Source organism: Gorilla gorilla, chromosome 17 (genome assembly GCF_029281585.2).
Source record: "Gorilla gorilla gorilla isolate KB3781 chromosome 17, NHGRI_mGorGor1-v2.1_pri, whole genome shotgun sequence".
In the NCBI taxonomy this organism is placed as follows: Eukaryota; Metazoa; Chordata; class Mammalia; order Primates; family Hominidae; genus Gorilla; species Gorilla gorilla.
In genome coordinates, this window is record NC_073241.2 from 61,627,587 (window position 1) to 61,647,860 (window position 20,274).

Consider the following 20,274-nt stretch of genomic DNA (forward strand, 5'->3'; position numbering starts at 1 on the left):
CAGAGGGGAGTGAGAGGAGATATCATTGATTTTGTATTACTCACGTGCCAGCACTGTGCTGAGCCATTTACGCAAGTTAGATCTCTGAGAATCTGAACAACATTTTTCTACAGTAGATCTCCATTTTATAGAGTGGAGACTTGGAGCTCAGGAGGGCAAATAAAATTCCAGGGAGAATGGCATATCTAGGCTTTCGTGGGGCTTGAGGTTTATATTCTTTTTTTTTAAAAAAAGTCACATTATGCATACTAAGTTAGGTTTCAGGCCCTAGAAAGGGTCAGCATAAATAAGGGCCCTGAGACACCAGCTTTAGCGGTAACCAACTGGGGATCTGCTTGACTGGTCATGCTGAGATGCAGAGACAAAAGGAATTTGATGAATAGATACATTAATTGTAGAATAAAAACCATTCAACTTCAGAAATTCCTGGCTAGAATTAAGTTGCTAGGTTAAAAAAATTTAATATTTGTTTTTGTTTAATAAGTCAGGGTAAAAGAGTGGCAAGAAGAGTGGGTGTGCAGGTTGAGCTAGCAATGTCTGACACAGGTCCAGGCAGTTTGGAGTTAATGTTCTGAGTATACAGAATGCAGAAAAAATCTTGAGTTCTGTATTGTACATTTCGTAGGAAAGGTTTGCCCCTTTGGTAGCAATGTGAAGTAGGAAACTTTAGATTACATTTATCTGTGATGTCTTTTGAATACAATTTGTACGAATGTGGCAATCTCTTTTCTAAACACTATGTCAATTTTTCTTAAGTGGGTTCTCTACTATTAGCAAAATACGTGATGTTGACTGGACACATTCTCTCAGGATCAATTATTTGGTATACCAAGAAAACACCTTTTGTCTAAAACTTATTTTGCCAGAATAGGGAATGTCTTTATTTTCCCAAAGCACATCTAAATAATTTCAGAATTCAGAATAAGGAGATTCTTGTCACCACCATTTCAGTGTGAGGTTCTCATAAGAACCACAGAAGTCGTAGTTACCTTTTTTCAAGGTTTTATGAAATTATTTTTCATATTAAGAATTTCATGAAAATCTCTGATGTAACACATATCTTTAAAACGCTGAGTTGTATTGCTTTCCAAAATATGCATGAATGGAGCTGTGGCCTATGGCTGCCCAGGCTGTGCACTGCCCAACTCCAAGGGACTCTCTTACCAAAGATCACAAAGCAAGGGGTACTACTTGGAATAGGAGAGTGTAGGATCCTTGACCAAAGGAGAATACTGATTGAAAAGAATGGTTGTTACCTATGCCAGAAAATAAGGACATCATTTAAAAAATGAAGGGGGCATGTCACAGAGACACAGGTGCCAGCCTATACCCAAATGGAGAAACATACGACCATTTGAAGAAACAAGGACAGCAATATATCATAGTACACTGAATGGCATAAGAATCCACAAGTCCATGCTCATAATAACAGGTAAGTAAAAAAATAAATAAACAGAAGAGAAAAAAACGCTTTTCCTTACAGGAGAATGACAGCTAACGAATACAAGAAGGAATGGTGGAGTTAAGTTAGAAAAGCACTGTTTTGCCACCTTCATAGTAAAAATGGAATCAGACAGGAATCATCAATAACTACTTAATAGGGGAGTGGTGGGGGGAGAAGATTTAGGGAAAGAGCAAGATAGTTACAGAGTCTAAAAGTACGTCCTCTCAAATTTCCCAGTAATCACAAAGTAAATGGTAATTATACAGCAGAGAAACTGGACAATACGTTAACCAAGTGATCAAAACTAAAATCACCAATAAGGGGCAAAGGACATCCCTTGCCATTATCACAACACAGAGCAGACCAGCCAAGACTGCATAGCCTCATCAAATCACGAGGACACGGGGAAACCCAAACTGAGGGTTGTTTTAGAAAATAATTTGCCTGTATTCTTTAAAAAATGTCTATATTACGAAAGACAAAGACGGCTGAGGAACTTGTTCCAGATTAAAGGAGACTAAAGAGATACAAGAGCAAAATACAATAAGTGGTCCTAGACTGGATGTTGTCCTGGAGGGGGAAAAAATGCAGCAAGGCATTATTGGGACAATCAACAAAACTGGAACATGGACAGTAGATTAAAGTATTAAATGTACTGAATTTGCTACCAGTGCTGTGGTTATATAAGAGGATATCCTTGTTCTTAGGAAATACACAGTGAAGTATTAGGGGGATGTATGCTGTCTACTCTCAAATAACTGAGAAAAAAATAAATAGCATATTTGTCTGTATTTGTATGTGCATTTGGTGGGGAGGGAGGAGGGTAAGAATGATAAAAAACAAATGTGGCAAAATGATACTAAAAATGGGTAAAACCGGGGAAATGGCACAAGGGAGTAAACTATACTACTGCAACTTCAAAATAAAATTACAAAAGCAAAACAAAAAACAGCAGCCCAAATAACATTGAGGGGTGTCAGTATTCAACTAGCTTGAATGAAGAGTAATTCAACTTGTAATTAGTAGTGCAGGATAAAGAATTAAATCCTTAGAAACATTTAGTAGCTAACATGATCACAGTCATCACCATTAACATTTATGGAGGCTTACTTAGTGGTAAACACTCTGAAAGGTGTTTCTCTTTCAATCTTCACAATTACCCTAAGAGAAAGGCACTATAATTACCTTCACTTTATAGATGAGGAAACAAAGATTTAAAGAGATTTAGTAGCTTGCCCAAAGTAATATAGACAGAAAATGGCAGAATGAGAAATCAAACTTGGTTGTTTGATTACAAAGCTGGTGGGCTTTACTACTCTGTTAAACATTTTAAATTACTGTTTATTAACTGTCCTAAAAAAAAGTGAGATTCATTTCAACCTAGATGAAATTCTGAAAAATTGGTAAAATATACATATATAAGGGTTTCCTCTAATTAAAACTAGAGCACAAATAAGCTAGGGAGACATAAATGATTTTTGGTCTCCACAATGTACTATATGCTCTCTTTTTTCCAAGGGCTAAACCTGGCAATAAATAGATTCTTGGAGACAAAATATATACACTATAACCTTGAAATGATCAATCATATCAAGACTCCTGGGTCTCCATTTTACACTGTAATCAAAACATACTCCCAGGCCAGGTGTGATGGCTCATACCCGTAATTCCAACATTTTGAAAGGCCAAGGCAGGTGGATTGCTTGAGACCTGGAGTTTGAGACCAGCAACAAAGCAAGAACTGGTCTCTACAAAAAAATTGACAAGTTGGCTGGGCATGGTGCCAGGTACAAGCCTGTAGTGCCAGCTACTCAAGAGGCTGAGGTGGGAGGATCCTTTGAGCCCAGTAGTCCAGGGCTGCAGTGAGCCATGAACACACCACTGCATTCTGGCCTGGGTGACAGAGTGACACCTTGTTTCAAAACAAACAAACAAACAAAAAACACTTATAAAACCACACTGCCTTCTTATTTACCTGTTTATACAATTTTTTTAAAAAAACTACCAAATCACTAAATTTGTCTTGTAAAGCAAGTTTCATGGTGCTATCTTAAGAGATGAAACACAAAACAAAATGATCAGCTGGAATCTATTTGTATCTCAAAACTTCTACCTAAACTTCTTGTTGAAAAAATTGAGGAAGACAGCTTAGAACATTCAGACACTCATGACCAGCGATTCATTCTATTTTGTTTAATGGCAAATGATCTCATGAACTATTTGGTCCTATTTCAAGCTTTTCTTTCTTTAATGTATTTTCTCTCCTTTATGTTGAATGATGTGATCTTAGTGCCCATGTTTCCTCTTAAGTCTTGGCACCTCAATTTCATTTTTAAAAACGTATCATTTGCAACATAATCCGTCACCTTCCTTATGGATCGAAAGCAAGCTGCTCAACAATATCACATCTTTCTTCCCAATGGAAGCTGGATGGTTGTTTTAAAAAGAAGTTCCAAACACCAAAATATTTACAAATATTTGTGTGTGTTTGAGGAAATCTTATCTCACATTGTGGATGCTCATTCTAGAACAATGGGTTCCCAACACTGGCTGTATATTTTAACCACGAGGGAGCTTTTAAAATTCTGATATCCAGCCAACACTCCAGACCAATTAACTTCCGGAGGTAGGACCCCACATCAGTCTTTTTAAAGTTCTCCAGGTGAATCCAATGTATAACCAAGTTTGAGATCCCTAAGTCAAACACCCATAGCCACAAAGAATTTTCTTTTGAGTACAGATCCAAAGGCTTCAGGTGTTTTTTAGAATTGGTATAACTTGTTAAGGACTGTACAGTCCAACTGGTGAGTGTGTACACAGGAAAAGGTAATTGAATGAGACTGAGGACGTGTGCTAAATGAATGGGACACATCAGGAGACCACGTGGGGCTGCGGAGGACGGCTGAACCCTCCTGATGAAATGATGAGCTGAGGGAGGCAACTCCAGCTAGCTAGAGACTGTGTAAATGGAAAAGTGTCTAGTATGTTCAGGAAACAGTGAGACGACTAATGTAGCAAGAGTGGGAGGTTCACTCTTCGGAATAGAAAAGATCAGTTTGGAGAAGTAGACTAGAACCAGCCTCTGGAAAGCATTCAACAACAAGTCAAAGAATCTAGCAGCAGGATGCAGTCTCTAAAGGGGTTTGAGGAAGTGATAAAATGAGGGCACTCTTTTGGGAAGACTGATTTGACAGAGCTTTTCACAGCGCTTTTGCGGGAAAGACTAAAACGTAATTTCCTCATAGAAGAATACAGCAGATTAGGTAAAAGTATATAGGATGAAGCAATGTAGCAATTTACCTTTCTTTCCAGTTTTCCACAAAGACAGAAACAGAATTTGGACTTGCTAAAAGTAGCATGTATCTCACTACTAGTAGGAACCATTCTGATGACAGAATGGGTAGGGTAGGGGGTTTGTTTCATTCTCTGCCCCTGTGAAAATTGCCCCACTTGCCTGAGTTACAATCTAACAGATGTAATGCTTTCTACAAGTATACATTTCTCTTTTTCCATGAAGGCTACTCTTAGGGCTAGGAAATACAATTCTAGAGGACAAAGTTTTAGGCCACAGAAATTCTGTCTTATAATTTTTTTGAGTAAGAAGGATTTTTGAGAAGCTAAGTAATCCCTGGGTCATATCAGCATTTGAAGATTCCCAGGAATCAAAAATGGTACCAAACTATTCATTCATTCATTAAATATTCATCAAACAAATACCATTTGCTGTGTCTAGACAGTGGGAATACAGTAAGGTCCCTTTTCCAAATAATAACTCTCTGTGCATTGTAAAGGGGTTATTCGAGAACACAATGGCAGTCTAGGGCTACACAATTTATGGTTAGTTGATTAAGGTATTCTGAACAGACTTGGAAAATATTGAACAATACTACAGAAAAGGCTAAGATCCTTTATATAATGTATTATAAGTGCTGGAAAAAGCATATGGTAACATAAGTTTTTTTTTTAATGGCACTTATAAGCTATCACTATTTAAAGCTTATTTAAGCCACTAGATGTATCCCAACCTCCTAGAACAGTACTGGCACACAGAATATACTCAATAAAAATCAGTTATATGGCACTATTGCATTGAGTCGGGTTCAAAGTGAGGTGAGAAGGCAGGTATTACCCTCATTTAACTAAAGCAGTGAGGGCATCTCAGTTGCCTGTAATCTAAATGCCTATTGAAAGGAGTGACATATCCAGGTATATGAACTACCAATCCAATACTTTTAAACCCAGACCACAATGTTAATTTGTGAGACGGAATCTTGTGAAATCTTCACAAAGTCATTCACAAAAGCAATGCCCAAACTGTATACAGGATTCCTCAGAGACATGACCCCCTGAAGCTCCGAGGTTGGCTACATGTATTGATTTTAATTCCAAGACAATAGAGGTGTTTTATTTGTAAAATTTCTATCTTATAAATACCTAATAAGAATCCTCATTTAACTACATGCATTAATTAGAAATACTTCTAACAAAATGAATCTGAGCTTTCACTGATCGATAACCACACACAAATGTTTGATTCTCTAAGTCATTCTACTTTCTAGTTTACAGACAATTCTTAGAGGAAAAGTTTAGCTATTCACATCCCCTTTCTCTCGCTGACTCATCTTGGCCCTTGGAGGAGTCTTACCTGCATAATGTACCGGAATCTCTATCTTTGGCCCAATGACATAGTGACCCTCCTCCAAGCTGTGGGCAGTGATGGTGGTCCACTGGCGGCAGGAATGAATCAACAGGTAGTCATTTTCCCGCAGCCCTTCTACGCACTCTCCTAGGAAATACAATTTTATATGAGAAACTTAGAATTCATAATCTGCTTTCTCCATACTTTGCAATAAAATTTCATTAGTTAAAACTTGACTAATGCAGAAGTTGACAGTTCATCCCAAGATGAGATAAAGTTTACCTCTGAATTTTTTTTTTTTTTTAAAAAGGGTATTCCACACCAAGCTGACAACTGTACATAGAAGTCCATAAAAAATGTTTCCCACTCATTTGCAAATAGCTATTCAAATATCACATTATACCTAAATGATTATGTTTTAATGATAATAAAACATTTATTAAGTGCCTAGAATATATTAGGTACTGTTTAGATGCCTTGCATATACTATTTCATGTAATAAGATAACTTTAGGAGGTAGGTAAAAGGTAATGCTCCTTCTTTACAGGTGAGAAAAATCAAAGTTTGAAATGTTAACATGTCTAAGCTCACAGATTTAATAAACTGAAAAGTGAGGATTCAAAGCTAGGTCAGATAGATTGAAAGCTTATGATTTAATCACCACAATAAAGCTACAAAAATAAATAATCTTATCTCTGTTGAAAGAGTACTTGAAATTAAATACTCACAGTTCCTTTTAAATTTTATGTTTGCCAATTTTCTCTGGCCTCCTACCAAACTTCCCGATCAATTAAAAATAATGATTTATAGCATACAAATGAAATTTCTTTTCATTTTAATATTTTCTGAAATATCTTTTCAGCATTTGAACGGATGACAAACTATTTCAAAAGAGAAATTCATTTCCTAAAACTTAAAAGATGTTTTTCTAGATGCTGAAATAATCCGTTCCATTAATCCTAGTTTAGTAATTTTCAGTGCTCAATGAAAATATCTGAAAAGGCTAACTTTTTATACAGAAAACAGCCTTATTTTGACACTATATTACAGTAATTAAGTTATTAGTGATTTAACTGTGTTTTGAAATGGCATTTTAGATCTCTCAAAAATTCTTAAAAATTTCAGTACTTTTTCAATAAATAGAAGAGACTGTAATGATCAACTTGGCTATCCCAACCTAAAATGTCTAATTTGTTTCCAAAACAGTAATGCAACAATCTTTAAAACAGTCTTGGCCTGGCATGGTGGCTCATGCCTATAATCCCAACACTCCAGGTGGGAGGATGGCTTGAGTCCAGGAGTTTGAGACATGCCTGGGCAACATGGCAAAATCCCATCTCTACAAAAAAAATACAAAAATTTGTCGGGTGTAGTGGCATATATCTGTAGTCCCAGCTACTTAGGAGGCTGAGATAGGAGGATCGCTTGAGCCCGGGAGGTGGAGGCTACAGTGAGCTGAGATTGTGCCACTGCACTCCAGCCTGGGTAACAGAGCGAGACCTTATCTCAAAAAATAAAAAATGAAATAAAATAAAAAGGTTAAAACAGTCTTAATGCAGGAATACCTTATACTGCAAAATACAAAGAGTTAAAAAACTTTATAAGGGGACAGGGAGAGAAAAATAGATCTGGAAGTGGAGGTACATTAGCAGAAGGGGGAGAATCCAATTCATCGGGGGGATTTTTCAAACCAGACTATGCTGCCCATCACCTCTTGAGAGGATGTGGCCTGCCTTTTTCAGAAAGATACTGCCTGGGGGCCAGTGGTACTCATGAGCCCTTTGTATCCCTCAACCACCTTAGGGCAGGAAGGAAAAATCTAGAACTGCTGCTCCAAAGAAGAAATCATGCAGCCCCCTGCTGAGCATATACACAGTAGGCAGGAATTACAAGCACCAGGTTTAGAGTCCCACAGACCTGGTCTCAAGCAATGTTCCACTACCCACCATGGTGTGGTCTTGGGCACGAACCTCCTCCTTTCACCTGTGAAACAGTTATTAATACAACAGGCCCTGCTGCACAGAGTGGATGTGGAGACACACAGTGAATGGAAAGTGTGTAGCACCAGTTCTACAAGGTATTAGCAGTGATCAGGACACATAAGCTACTGATTTTATGGTATGCTTTTTTCCCTCTAAAACGTAATCCTTCTATAAATATTGTAATTCAAGTTATATTAACCTTTAAAAGTTAGGAAATGACCTTCAGAGGAGTTGAGAAACTTGCTCAAAGCTGCACAGCACAGTAAGTCGCAGAAGCTGACTTTGGGGTCTCTCTCCATCTCTCTCCTGCTCTTCCAATGCCACAATGTCTCTTACCTTGAAAAACACTGACAATAATCCAAAGAAAGGGGAAAAACTGACCTTTGGCTTCAAGTTTCATTCATTCACTCAACCAATATAACAAGCACTGTTCTGAGTGCTAGGCACATACGGGTGAACAAACCCAAGATCGCTGCCCTAGGGCACTTACTATTCAACAGGGAGAAGACAGCCAATACCAACAACAAAAATAAGTAATTAAATTACAAATTCATTCGAAGGTGAGAGATCCTGGGTGGGGGAAGTAATGGGTAAGAAAATCAGGATTATATAGAACAGGGGACAGTTCACACATTTATTTTTAACAAGTCCAGCAAACATTCATTCATTATCCAACAAACATTTTTTATCTTTTATGCAAAAGGCAATGAGGGAATGGGCAAAAATATAAAGAAGACTTAGTCCCTACATTCAAGAAGTCATTCTTGAGAGTGAGGTGGGTTCATATGTAATTTTACATTAGAGAAGCCATGATGAGTGCTACGCAAGAGGAATGAGAAATGTAGAGCACCACCTATGGGGGCAGGGCATAGCCGAACAAAAGGCAGCAGAAACCTCTGCAGACTTAAATGTCCCTGTCTGACAGCTTTGAAGAGTGTAGTGGTTCTCCCAGCATGGAGTCTGAGATATGAGAACGGACAGACTGCCTCCTCAAGTGGGTCCCTGACCCCTGAGTAGCTTAACTGGGAGGCACCCCCGAGTAGGGGCAGACTGACACCTCACATGGCCAGGTACCCCTCTGAGACGAAGCTTCCAGAGGAACAATCAGGCAGCAACATTTGCTGTTCAGCAATATTCGCTGTTCTGCAGCCTCCACTGCTGATACCCAGGCAAACAGGGTCTGGAGTGGACCTCCAGCAAACTCCAACAGACCTGCAGCTGAGGGTCCTGACTGTTAGAAGGAAAACTAACAAACAGAAAGGACATCCACACCAAAACCCCATCTGTATGTCACCACCATCAAAGAGCAAAAGTAGATAAAAACCACAAAGATGGGGAAAAAACAGAGCAGAAAAGCTGAAAACTCTAAAAATCAGAGCACCTTTCCCCCTTCAAAGGAATGCAGCTCCTCGCCAGCAATGGAACAAAGGTGGACGAAGAATGACTTTGAAGAGAAGAAGGCTTCAGATAATCAAACTTATCTGAGCTAAAGGAGGAAGTTCGAACCCACTGCAAAGGAGATAAAAACCTTGAAAAAACATTAGACGAATGGCTAACTAGAATAACCAGTGTAGAGAAGTCCTTAAATGACCTAATGGAGCTGAAAACCATGGCACGAGAACTACGTGACGAATGCACAAGCTTCAGTAGCCGATGCGATCAACTGGAAGAAAGGGTATCAGTGATTGAAGATCAAATGAATGAAATAAAGCGAGAAGAGAAGTTTAGAGAAAAAAGAGTAAAAAGAAACGAACAAAGCCTCCAAGAAATATGGGACTATGTGAAAAGACCAAATCTACGTCTGATTGGTGTACCTGAAAGTGACAGGGAGAATGGAACCAAGTTGGAAAACACTCTGCAGGATATTATCCAGGAGAACTTCCCCAATCTAGCAAGGCAGGCCAACATTCAAATACAGGAAATACAGAGAATGCCACAAAGATACTCTTCGAGAAGAGCAACTCCAAGACACGTAATTGTCAGATTCACTAAAGTTGAAATGAAGGAAAAAGTGTTAAGGGCAGCCAGAGAGAAAGGTCGGGTTATCCACAAAGGGAAGCCCATCAGACTAACAGCGGATCTCTCGGCAGAAACTCTACAAGCCAGAAGAGAGTGGGGGCCAATATTCAACATTCTTAAAGAAAAGAATTTTCAACCCAGAATTTCATATCTAGTCAAACTAAGATAAGTGAAGGAGAAATAAAATCCTTTACAGACAAGCAAATGCTGAGAGATTTTGTCACCACCAGGCCTGCCCTACAAGAGTTCCTGAAGGAAGCACTAAGCATGGAAAGGAACAACCGGTACCAGCCACTGCAAAAACATGCCAAATTGTAAAGACCATCAAGGCTAGGAAGAAACTGCATCAAGTAACAAGCAAAATAACCAGCTGACATCATAATGACAGGATCAAATTCACACATAACAATATTAACCTTAAATGTAAATGGGCTAAATGCTCCCATTTAAACTCCAACTGAAAAATTGGATAAAGAGTCAAGACTCATCAGTGTGCTGTATACAGGAGACCCATCTCACATGCAGAGACACACATAGGCTCAAAATAAAAGGATGGAGGAAGATCTACCAAGCAAATGGAAACCAAAATAAGGGAAGGGGTTGCAATCCTAGTCTCTGACAAAACAGACTTTAAACCAACAAAGATCAAAAGAGACAAAGAAGGCCATTACATAATGGTAAAGGGATCAATTCAACAAGAAGAGCTAACTATCAAAAATATATATGCACCCAATACAGGAGCACCCAGATTCATAAAGCAAGTCCTTAGAGACCTACAAAGAGACTTAGAACTCCCACACAATAATAATGGGAGACTTCAACACCCCACTGTCAACATTAGACAGATAGAGAAAGAAAGTTAACAAGGATATCCAGGAATTGAACTCAGGAATTGAACTCAGCTCTGCACCAAGCGGACCTAATAGACATCTACAGAACTCTCCACCCCAAATCAACAGAATATACATTGTTTTCAGCACCACAACGCACTTATTCCAAAATTGACCACATAGTTGGAAGTAAAGGACTCCTCAGCAAATGTAAAAGAACAGAAATTATAACAAACTGTCTCTCAGACCACAATGCAATCAAACTAGAACTCAGGATTAAGAAACTCACTCAAAACTGCTCAACTACATGTAAACTGAACAACCTGCTCCTGAATGACTACTGGGTACATAACGAAATGAAGGCAGAAATAAAGATGTTCTTTGAAACCAATGAGAACAAAGACACAACATACCAGAATCTCTGGGACACATTTAAAGCAGTGTGTAGAGGGAAATTTATAGCACTAAATGCCCACAAAAGAAAGCAGGAAAGATCTAAAATTGACACCCTAACATCACAATTACAAGAACTAGAGAAGCAAGAGCAAACACATTCAAAAGCTAGCAGAAGGCAAGAAATAACTAAAATCAGAGCAGAACTGAAGGAAATAGAGACACAAAGAACCCTTCAAAAAAATCAATGAATTCCAGGAGCTGGTTTTTTGAAAAGATCAACAAAATTGATAGACCACTAGCAAGACTAATAAAGAAGAAAAGAGAGAAGAATCAAATAGATGCAATAAAAAATGATAAAGGGGATATCACCACCGATCCCACAGAAATACAAACTACCATCAGAGAATACTATAAACACCTCTATGCAAATAAACTAGAAAATCTAGAAGAAATGGGTAAATTCCTGCACACATACACCCTCCCATGACTAAACCAGGAAGAAGTTGAATCCCTGAATAGACCAATAACAGGCTCTGAAATTGAGGCAATAATTAATAGCTTACCAACCAAAAAAAGTCCAGGACCAGATGGATTCACAGCTGAATTCTACCAGAGGTACAAGGAGGAGCTGGTACCATTCCTTCTGAAACTATTCCAATCAACAGAAAAAGAGGGAATCCTCCCTAACTCATTTTGTGAGGCCAGCATCATCCTGATACCAAAGCCTGGCAGAGACACAACAAAAAAAGAGAATTTTAGACCAATATCCTGATGAACATTGATGCAAAAATCCTCAGTAAAATACTGGCAAACCGAATCCAGCAGCACATCAAAAAGAAGGCTTATCCACCATGATCAAGTGGGCTTCATCCCTGGGATGCAAGGCTGGTTCAACATATGCAAATCAATAAATGTAATCCAGCATATAAACAGAACCAAAGACAAAAATCACATGGTTATCTCAATAGATGCAGAAAAGGCCTTGGACAAAATTCAACAGCCCTTCATGCTAAAAACTCTCAATAAATAAGGTATTGATGGGAAGTGTCTCAAAATAATAAGAGCTATTTATGACAAACCTACAGCCAATATCATACTGAATGGGCAAAAAACTGGAAGCATTCCCTTTGAAAACTGGCACAAGACAGGGATGCCCTCTCTCACCACTCCTATTCAACATAGTGTTGGAAGTTCTGGCCAGGGCAATCAGGCAGGAGAAAGAAATAAAGGGTATTCAATTAGGAAAAGAGGAAGTCAAATTGTCCCTGTTTACAGATGACATGATTGTATATTTAGAAAACCCCATCGTCTCAGCCCAAAATCTCCTTAAGCTGATAGGCAACTTCAGCAAAGTCTCAGGATACAAAATCAATGTACAAAAATCACAAGCATTCTTATACACCAACAACAGACAGAGAGCCAACTCATGAGTGAACACCCATTCACAATTGCTTCAAAGAGAATAAAATACCTAGGAATCCAACATACAAGGGAAGTGAAGGACCTCTTCAAGGAGAACTACAAACCACTGCTCAATGAAATAAAACAGGACACAAACAAATGGAAGAACATTCCATGCTCATGGATAGGAAGAATCAATATCGTGAAAATGGCCATACTGCCCAAGGTAATTTATAGATTCAATGCCATCCCCATCAAGCTACCAATGACTTTCTTCACAGAATTGGAAAAAACTAAAGTTCATATGGAACCAAAAAAGAGCCTGCACTGTCAAGTCAATCCTAAGCCAAAAGAACAAAGCTGGAGGCATCACGCTACCTGACTTCAAACTATACTATAAGGCTACAGTAACCAAAACAGCATGGTACTGGTACCAAAACAGAGATATAGACCAATGGAACAGAACAGAGCCCTCAGAAATAATACCACACATCTATAACCATTTGATCTTTGACAAACCTAACAAAAACAAGCAATGGGGAAAGAATTCCCTATTTAATAAATGGTGCTGGGAAAACTGGCTAGCCATATGTAGAAAGCTGAAACTGGATCTCTTCCTTACACCTTATACAAAAATTAATTCAAGATGGATTAAAGACTTACATGTTAGACCTAAAACCATAAAAACCCTAGAATAAAACCTAGGCAATACCATTCAGGACATAGGCATGGGCAAGGGCTTCATGTCTAAAACACCAAAAGCAATGGCAACTAAAGCCAAAATTGACAAATGGGATCCAATTAAACTAAAGAGCTTCTGCACAGCAAAAGAAACTGCCATCAGAGTGAATAGGCAACCTACAGAATGGGAGAAAATTCTTACAATCTACTTATCTGACAAAGGGCTAATATCCAGAATCTACAAAGAACTCAAACAAATTTACAAGAAAAAAACAAACAACCCCATCAACAAGTGGGTGAAGGACATGAACAGACATTTCTCAAAAGAAGACATTTATGCAGCCAACAGACACATGAAAAAATGCTCATCATCACTGGCCATCAGAGAAATGCAAATCAAAACCACAATAAGATACCATCTCACACCAGTTAGAATGGCAATCATTAAAAAGTCAGGAAACAACAGGTGCTGGAGAGGATGTGGAGAAATAGGAACACTTTTACACTGTTGATGGGACTGTAAACTAGTTCAACCATTGTGGAAGACAGTGTGGCAATTCCTCAGGGATCTAGAACTAGAAATACCATTTGACCCAGCCATCCCATTACTGGGTATATACCCAAAGGATTATAAATCATGCTGCTGTAAAGACACATGCACACTGATGTTTACTGCGGCACTATTCACAATAGCAAAGACTTGGAACCAACCCAAATGTCCAACAATGATAGACTGGATTAAGAAAATGTGGCACATATACACCATGGAATACTATGCAGCCAGAAAAAAGGATGAGTTCATGTTCTTTGTAGGGACATGGATGAAGCTGGAAACCATCATTCTCAGCAAAGTATAGGAAGGACAAAAAAACAAACACTGCATGTTCTCACTCCTAGGTGGGAACTGAACAATGAGAGAACACTTGGACACAGCAAGGGGAACATCACACACCGAGGTCTGTCGTGGGGTTGGGGGGAGGGGGGAGGGATAGCATTAGGAGATACACCTAATGTAAATGACGATTTAATGGGTGCAGCACACCAACATGGCACATGTATACATATGTAACAAACATGCACGTTGTGCACATGTACCCTAGAACTTAAAGTATAAAAATAAAAAATAATAATAAAGACTAATTGAATATAAAAAAAAAAAAAAAGAAGACAGATGTAGAAACTTAATAACTGCTAAGTTTTTTTAAGTACTTACTATGCTCCAGATAATGGTCTTAAAAAAGAAAAACAAGGAAATGTAGAGCAGAGATCGAGACTTCAGCAGAGGAGATCAAGAAAAATGTGAAAGGGCAAATACAGCATGTGAGCTGCTCTTTCTTTGAAGAATGAGTTGGGCTTAGATAAGAGAGAGGCAAAGGGGAACCACTGAAGGGTTTTGGATGAGAAGATGGCCAAAGCTCTGCTTTAGAAAAATTAATCTGGCGGAACTCTAAAAGATGGATTGGAGAAGAGAGAAACCAGAGCCATGGGGCGTATGCAGAAAACCCAGAGGTAGAACACACTGCCATCCAGGGGGAAAAAAATGTTGTCTTCCGCAACTAAATTGTTGTATCATAAAAACTGTTTTAATTTTATCCCACAGTGGGCTCTAAAGAGGCAGCCAAGAAACAACTGCAGTCAAGTTAATCAAAATGAAAATTTAATGTTAAGTCCTACTGCTAGCTGGTGTAGTAAACACTCCAGCAAGAGGATTCAGAATGATTTTTAAAGCCATAAAGTAGTAAGAAACCAATGCCTATTTTTGAGCTTATGTCTTTTTTTATTTTAACTGAGCTGTGTGCCTGCTTTAGGCAAAATAAGTTCCAGAAAAATTGTCTAGAAATAAAACTTAATATAATCACTTAAAATATCCTAGGGTAGGCCACTAATAGAGACATTATACTAAATGAATTCATAAAGTAAACAATTTTGTGACATAATTATTCTGTTGCTTAACTACTACATATAAAGTACTAAAATTTATATATTTAACTCAACGATGTAGTAATGAGACATCTAAAAGAAGTGCATGTTAAATTCCAAAATATGTGAATGCCATCCTGAAATTTCCCCACATTTAACATGCTTCTGGGATATGCTTGGATTTTACTTGCCCCATTTGACCTTGATCCTTTCAACATTAAGTCTTACCTACCTGTAAAAATAATTTTTAACACTAGGATAACTAGAATCCATGAAACCTTCAAAGTTAGTCTGCTTAAAAAAAAGGATTCAATTTCAAAATCCAAAATAAATATCTATAAAGTGGACATGCACAAATGGGTAATTCTCTTTTCTGGTCTTTTGGTTTCTGGGCCAACAGATCTCCTGAGCCACTTTTCTGATCCCTCCTTGCTATTTTCTCTCAGTGCTTTCTCCTTGACATTTGCCATGACTGTAGGAGCTATCGAGGCTCCACCCTTAGCCTGTTCCCCCTGTCTCCTCTACAATCTTACATATTTCTCAAGGATTCAATTAGTTGTAGACAACTCGAAATCCTTGTTAATACCAGCTGCTAACTTTTATTCGGAGTCCTATTCTGGACTTTATTTCCCACACATTTTCTAACTAGATGTCCCCCTGCCCTTCATTAGGCATCATATATTCAATCAACACACACGTACTGAGGATCAATTATGTTCTAGGACCTGGAAACTTGGTAATGAACCATGTACTTGTGCTCGTGGAGTGGACCTTTTGGCTGGATTTTCAATATTTTCTTTCCTTCTTTTTCTTTTATTGAGACAGTCTTGCTCTGTTGCCCAGGTTGAAGTACAGTGGTGTGATCTCAGCTCACTGCAACCTCTGCCTCCCAGGTTCGAGTGATTCTCGTGCCTCAGCCTCCTGAGTAGCTGGGATTACAGGCGTGCACCACTACACCCAGCTAATTTTTGTATTTTTAGGTTTTGCCATGTTGGCCAGGCTGGTCTCAAACTCATGGCCTCAAGTGATCTGCCTGCTTCGGCCTCCCAAAGCACTGGGATTACAGGAGTGAGCCACTGTGCCTGGCCTCAATCTTTTCATTCTCCTAATGTATTTAAATATTGCTGCAGATAACATTTTTAAAAATGAAAATGTAGTACTACTTACATGCCTTCAACAATTCCATTCATACAGAATGAGGCCCTGAGTCCAATACTCAAGGTCCCCATGATTTACTTCTAATAGTTTACCACCTTATGTTACCCCCTCCCGCTCCCAACCTACACAAAACCCAAAGGGACTGTTCTCTGTTTACACATATGCTGTACTCTCACTTACACGAGCCCTCTGCTCACTTCAGTTTCCTTGCCTTGGCCTTTATCTCTCAACCCTTATTTACCCAGTTCCTCACCCTAACTCAAGTGCTACCTTTGTGAATGTCTTCTTGATCCTAATCTTTCTTTGCTTTTGTTTTGAGATAGGTTCTTGCTCTGTCGCCCAGTCTGGAGTGCAGTGGTCCAATCACAACTCACTGTAGCATCAACCTCCCAGACTCAAGTGATCCTCCTCCCTCAGCCTCCCAATGTGCTGGGATTACAGGTATAAGCCACTGTGCCCAGCCCTGGTCCTAATCCTACTCATTTAAACTGTACTGATTTTATGGCTTTGCTTACAGCCTATGCTGAATTTATAAGTTTGTTTTAGAGCTATGAGTACATGAATCTTAGATCAACTTTTTAATGTTTATGTATTAATATTTAAAGGCCAACACAGTAAAAATAACCTGTAGAAATTACAAGCATTTTTCTCCATTTTAAAACTGGTCTATACATTCACCAACTTTGAGAAACATGGTTGTAGGGGATAAGGAACAAATGTATGCAGGACCATAACATGCTGTTAGTCTTTATTTAGAATATTTCTCGCTGGACATTGAATCTTATTTTTTTTAATGCTGATTGTAAGTATTTCAGCTTTGTCCAAATTGTCATTACCTTCATCACAGTTGAATGTATCTGAATCATTGCATAACTATAGTGCCTTTATGAATTAAAGCACCCTTGTGAATTACTTAGGATGGTTGTGAATCAACGTAAGTAGTTATGTAACATCTGTCACAGCAGAACCCAAATCTCTATTAAATGCTTTTTTATTTTTAAACATGAAGATGAAATACATTTGGATGACTAAATATAATATGTTGATAATCAACTTGTTAGCTTAACTACTGATGAGTTTTCTCTTAAGGTTGGGATGAATCCAGAGAACAAAACAGACACACGCTCATGTTGGGTTTTTGGGTTTGTTTCTTTCCATTCTTATGTTGCACAAAAAAAAAAACCCTGGTTGACAGAACAAAGAAAAGGCAAGTATATATGTGATTTTAGTTAATTCTATAAGTTGTGTGCTAGTATATTAAGGTGTTTTTTTTTTCACATTTGTGTTTCTTTATACTCAGAGTATTGTATTTCACATTAGAGTAACTGGCTTGGTCAACCATCTGAAGCTGTATCCCTGCAGAAGGCATGCATGTTTAATCCTTTCAACTCCGAAATACCTAACTTTGCAAATATATAATCTTATATGACAGATTAATTTTTCTTTTTAAAGAATGTTTTTATTCCTCATTAGCCTGGTTTTTTCTCAGCACTGTGGTAAAGCCTTGTCTATAGTGGACATTTAAATAGTTATTGACTGACTAACATGGCCCCACTGAAATAATTTGATTTCTTAGTACATATATAGTAAGAATCAGATTGGCTGAACTTGATATTGTTTTTATCTGTCACGGACATAAACTGTTCTTATGTCATAGCTAAACCTATTAAACAATGAATAATTTAATAAGTTCTAAGATTTCTGTGTTGGCACTTAATATAAATTTAAGAGTTGTGCATTATTTTACCAATATCAAAAGGAAAGCTGTTCAAGTGATAATACTGTACTTATTCTTCCTCTTTTAATAAATAGTGTGGCATAATTTTAATTATGTTTATTTGTCCTTTTCATGTAGAAAGGAAACTTACTGAGTCAGTTAAATACCCAAACCACTGTACTTCTCTTACAATTTTTTTTTCTTTTTTTTGTCTTTTTGAGACAGAATCTCGCTCTATCACCCAGGATCAAGTGCAGTGGTGCGATCTTGGCTCATTGCAACCTCCGCCTCCCGGGTTCAAGTGATTCGCCTGCCTCAGCCTCCAGAGTAGCTGGGATTACAGGCATGCACCACCATGCCTGGCTAATTTTTGTATTTTTAGTAGAGACAGGGTTTTTTCACGTTGGCCAGGCTGGTCTCAAACTCCTGACCTCAACTGATCCACACACCTTGGCCTCCCAATGTGCTGGGATTACAGGCTTGGGCCACCGAGCCTGGCCTTCTCTTACAATTTAAACTTTTTTTCAAAATACCTTCATTGGAAGGGGCTGACTACCAAGTAAGTGTCCTCTTCCTTCCAGGTGCACAGTAGACCACAATCCCTAACTGTCCTTGCAGTTAAGTGTGCCATGTCATTGAGTTCTAGCCAATGATGTATGAACAGAAATGACATTTCCTACTTCCTGTCCTGGCCTTACCCATGAAAGCTGCTCACAAGCTATCCTCTGTGCTCTTTTCTCGACCAATGGCTAAATATTGACTCTCAGGAATACCTTGGAACAAAGTGAAGATAGCACAGCTGCCAGCAGGCTGGGTTCCTCAATTCAAACATATTCGAACAAATCACCTACCTATGCCTGGACCACACACTGAGTTGTTATGTAAGAAATACCATTCTACTGTGATATTATGCCTGTGATGTGTTGTAGTTTTCTTTTTTTGTTACAGTAGTTAGCCTACCCAAACTAAAACGTCTGTATACATAACCCTCAACACCAGCGGTCTTCTAATAATCACAAAAGTTTTATTACACAGGCTGTTCCTTCTAACTATTCTTCATACACACAAACTTACCCTTCACCTTGCAAAGGTAGCTTAGGCTAAAAAACTCCATTCCTTATTCTTTTAGTTACATTCGATTCTATAAACTGAGGGATATAATTAAACACTATTTAATTAGCATCTTCAAACATTATTTTTTATTTTTCTTTCTTGTAGAGATGGGGTTTCCCCATGTTGCCCAGGCTGGTCTCAAACTCCTGGACTCAAGCAATCCACCCGCTTCAACCTCCCAAAGTGCTTGGATTACAGCGTGAGCCACCGCGCCCAGCCTAGCATCCTCAAACATTTAAAATAAATGATGTCCTAGTTGTTTTACTGTCTTGTAAACAAACAAGAACTGTTCATTGTGAGAATACAACATGACATTCTGGTAGTATTTCTCTGTCCCGATGGACTATAATCAAATGACATGATGAGTAAAGAAACGGTGTGTGGTGGGGGGAAAGAGGTGAAATCATAGAAAACTGCTATAAAACAATGAAAGAACAACCATGAAATCAAAAAATGAAAATGTTGTCTGCGAAAAGGCAGCAAGGTGTTCCAAACAAAGTCAAAAAAGGGAGAAGAACTCTGAAAGAAATAACTAATTGGCAACTAACTTTTAAGAGGGAGAAATGATAAAGTGATCAGGAAGGATGTGGTTACATGAAATCACTGAAGTACAGGTAATAATTGAAGTCAATGGAAACTGAAGAAACCAAAATTTCTTCAGTGGGAAAAGAAAGCTCTAGGAATAGGAGAAGAAACTGCTTTTAGCCCAATGGTTGAGGTATTATAAGAAAGTATAAGACTGAAGAGGAAGGAACAGACACTGGTATCAATCAAATAAAACCATCTGAAGTCACCTGATGATAAAAGCTTCCTGCAAAGCATAGTATGGATTTGCAGAAAAGACAGTTTCTGGCACAGATACCAGGAATGTAAAAGAAAATCAGTGTCCTAAATCTGAGCAGGCACAATGAATAATTTTATTACTATGCTAAAAGTCACCTCTAACATTCAGCTATCCCAAATGACCCCCAACA

General features: G+C 38.3%; 1 protein-coding gene across 2 annotated transcripts in view; it reads right to left on the minus strand.

The window, feature by feature from the left end:
* Positions 1-20,274, minus strand: part of GAREM1 (GRB2 associated regulator of MAPK1 subtype 1) — a 207,214-nt gene that overhangs the window by 123,377 nt on the left and 63,563 nt on the right. For both annotated transcript variants that reach the window (XM_019014065.3, XM_004059305.4), the window contains exon 2: positions 6,090-6,230. In XM_019014065.3, the coding sequence (XP_018869610.3) occupies positions 6,090-6,230 (141 nt within the window). The remainder of the gene's footprint in view (positions 1-6,089; positions 6,231-20,274) is intronic.